The sequence below is a fragment of the Microtus ochrogaster genome, unplaced genomic scaffold (genome assembly GCF_000317375.1).
Source record: "Microtus ochrogaster isolate Prairie Vole_2 unplaced genomic scaffold, MicOch1.0 UNK74, whole genome shotgun sequence".
NCBI lineage: Eukaryota > Metazoa > Chordata > Mammalia > Rodentia > Cricetidae > Microtus > Microtus ochrogaster.
In genome coordinates, this window is record NW_004949172.1 from 365,135 (window position 1) to 368,507 (window position 3,373).

At 52.6% G+C, this 3,373-nt stretch overlaps 1 protein-coding gene across 2 annotated transcripts in view; it reads left to right on the forward strand.

Annotated features, from left to right (window-relative positions):
- Nucleotides 1–3,373, forward strand: part of Rsph6a (radial spoke head 6 homolog A) — a 22,917-nt gene that overhangs the window by 13,101 nt on the left and 6,443 nt on the right. The window contains exon 3 of one of the 2 annotated variants that reach the window (XM_005370259.2): nucleotides 749–1,513. The exons of the other annotated variant lie outside the window; for it this stretch is intronic. Coding sequence (XP_005370316.1) covers nucleotides 749–1,513 — 765 coding nt within the window. The remainder of the gene's footprint in view (nucleotides 1–748; nucleotides 1,514–3,373) is intronic. 2 annotated transcript variants of the gene reach the window in all.

Consider the following 3,373-nt stretch of genomic DNA (forward strand, 5'->3'; position numbering starts at 1 on the left):
CCACAGACACACATTTTACTTCTTCCAGATTTCTGTTTCCATCCCCTCTGCGCCCCCCCCCGATTCCTGTCAAGCATTGCTTTTCAGGCCCTCCCTCCCTCCCTCCCTCCCTCCCTTCGTTCTCCACCCCATCCCATGGTTGTGAACCAAGAACACAGCGGAAAGATAGGCAGTGAAGACTGCTTTGGGTTGTAAGTAACGGACACGCGACTAATAGTGGCTTTGTATTTTACACAGTCTTGATATGCACCCCTGGCTGGCTGGAACTCGCTCTATAGACCACACTGGCCACGAACTCACAGAGATTCATCAGCCCCTCCCTTCCAAGTGCTGGGTTTAAAGGTGTGTGCTACCGAGCCTGGCAACAGTGATTCAATCCAGCTGTGTGCCCAAGGTCCAAGTCCACCTTTCACCCCATCGCTATTAGGGCGTAGAGTATGATGACCCAGGCATTTGCTGCCTGATGGTACCCAATGGTCAGGACAAATAGAAAAGGATTTTCTTCTGGTGTGCTTTTTTTTTTTTTTCCTCAAGGGACACCCTCCCTGAGGACATTCCCCCAAACTGCTGGCTTCAGTCCAAGTTTCTTAACTCTGGTTGAGTCGGGCTGCCGGGCTGGCTCAGATCTTTCTGCTGAGGCTACAGACCCGAGTACCATCTTTGGGACCCAGGCGATGGCAAGAGAATCAGACTCTAAAGCCTTCAGCCTTCCATCCTCTCTCTCATCCCCTCTCCCATCCCTGTGCAGAACGACAGCCCGGTGCCCAACATCATGGAGACGGCCTTCTACTTTGAGCAGGCGGGCGTGGGGCTGAGCTCCGACGAAAGCTTCCGGATCTTCCTGGCCCTGAGGCAGCTGGTGGAGCAGCAACCCATCCACACGTGCCGCTTCTGGGGCAAGATCCTGGGACTGAACCGCAGCTACCTGGTGGCCGAGGTGGAGTTCCGCGAAGGCGAGGAGGAAGGCGAGGAGGAGGAGGTGGAGGAGATGATGGAGGGAGGAGAGGTCATGGAGGCGCACGGTGAGGAGGAGGGCGAGGAGGATGAGGAGAAGGTGGTGGATGCAGTGCCCAAGCCGCAGTGGAAACCGCCGCCAGTCATCCCCAAGGAGGAGAGCCGCACGGGCGCCAACAAGTACCTGTACTTCGTGTGCAACGAGCCAGGCCGCCCGTGGACGCGCCTGCCGCACGTGACGCCCGCGCAGATCGTCAGTGCGCGCAAGATCAAGAAGTTCTTCACCGGCTTCCTGGACACCCCGGTCATCAGCTACCCGCCCTTCCCGGGCAACGAGGCCAACTACCTGCGTGCTCAGATTGCGCGCATCTCAGCGGCCACGCACATCAGCCCGCTGGGCTTCTACCAGTTCGGCGAGGAGGAGGGAGATGAGGAGGAGGAGGGCGGCGCAGGGCGTGACTCATTCGAGGAGAACCCCGACTTTGAGGGCATCCCGGTGCTGGAGCTTGTGGACTCCATGGCCAACTGGGTACATCACACACAGCACATCCTGCCGCAGGTGAGGACATAGTGCCCAACCAGGACACACCCCAATCCAGCCCTGCATCTGTGTGATAAAAGCATGATGCTGGTCGTTGTCTGTCCATCCATCCATCCATCCATCCATCCATCCATCCATCCATCCATCATTATACTCACCCAATCATCTGTCCATACACTCACTCATCTACCCAGACATCCAACCTCGGTTCCATACACCTACCCATTCATCCATCTATCCATCCATTGATCTATCCACCCATCCTTCTCCCTTGAATCCACCTGTCCATCCATCCATCCATCCATCCGTCCATCCATCCATCCAATGATCTGTTCATCCATCCATCTACTTGTCCATCAACCAAACCTTCCACCCAGCTACTCACTCTTCCAACCACAAATCCGTTCACCCACCACTCCATTCACAAATCTATCTGTCCATCCACTAGTCTGCCAACTGTCTGTCTATCCATCTAGACAGATGGGGGACAGGTGACAATGATGCTGATTGTGTCGAGTGCCGGCTGGATCCTGACATCAGCCTTGGGTTTTAGTCATTCCATGAAGATTGCTGGGAACAGGGACTTTCTAGTTACATTTTAATTCCTTATGCATTAGTTGTGTTTGTGGAGGTCAGAGGACGGCTTTCGGAGTCGATTCTCTCCTTCCACCACCTGGGTCGTGGGAACTGAACTCAGGAAGTCAGGTTTTTCCATAGACACTTTACCTCACTGGCCCAGCTGGGAACATCTAGTTAATTCAATCAACTGTTGTTGACTTTGCAATAACTCCCCTTTTTTCTTTTCTTTATTTTTTTATTTTTCAAGAAAGTGTTTCTGTGTAACGCTAGCTGTCCTGAGACTCAGAGACCTGCCCACCTCAGCCCCACCTGCCTCTGTCTCCGGAGTGCTGGGATTAAAGGCACACACCACCTCTGTGGGGGTTCAGGGGTGGAGCCTACTGCTTTATACAGTCCAGGACCAGTAGCCCAGGGATGACACTGCTCACTGTGAGCTGGGCCTTCCCACATCAGTCATTAATCAAGAGCGTGACCCACAGACTTGCTTGCAGGCCAATCTGATGGAGGCCTTTTTTCAGCTGAGCTTCCGGCCTGGATGACTTTAGCTCTTATCAAGTTCACACACACACACACACACACACACACACACACACACACACACGAACAGCAGCAAACCAGTACTACAGGCATAAACTACCATACTGTCTTCAAAGAACTCCTTCTGAAAGCCAGGTGTGGGCGCACACCTTTAGTCCCAGCACTCGGGAGGCAGAGGCAGGTGGATCTCTGAGAGTTCGAGGCCAGCCTGGTCTACAGAGCGAGTTCCAGGACAGGTACTGCCCCTGTTTCACAGATGAGGAAACGGGAGGTAGAGCTGTGCTGTGTGCCTGCCTGTGCTTATTATTCAAAAAACAGTCACTGGGACTGGAGACATGGCTCGGGGGTTAAGAGTACTGACTCTTCCAAAGTACCCAGGTTCGATTCCCAGCACTCAACATGGCAGCTCAGAACTGTCTGTAACTCCAAGATCTGACACTCTCACACAGACATAGATGCTGGTAAAATACCAATGCACATAAAATAAAATAAATATTTAAAAAAACTAAAAGCAGTCATTGATCAGAGGGAGTTCAAGGTCACAGAACAATAGGGCCTGAACTCTCCCAGCACTCGAGAGTCAGAGGCAGACAGATCTCTATGAGTTTGAGGCCAGCCTGGTCTACAGAGCAAGGTCCAGGGTGGCCAGGGCTACACAGAAAATCTGCTGTGAAAAACAACAAGAAAAAAAAGAAAGCAAGAAAACAACAAAATCAAAACAAAGCTGGGTGTGTAGCTCAGAAGAATGCTGGTCTGATCTCT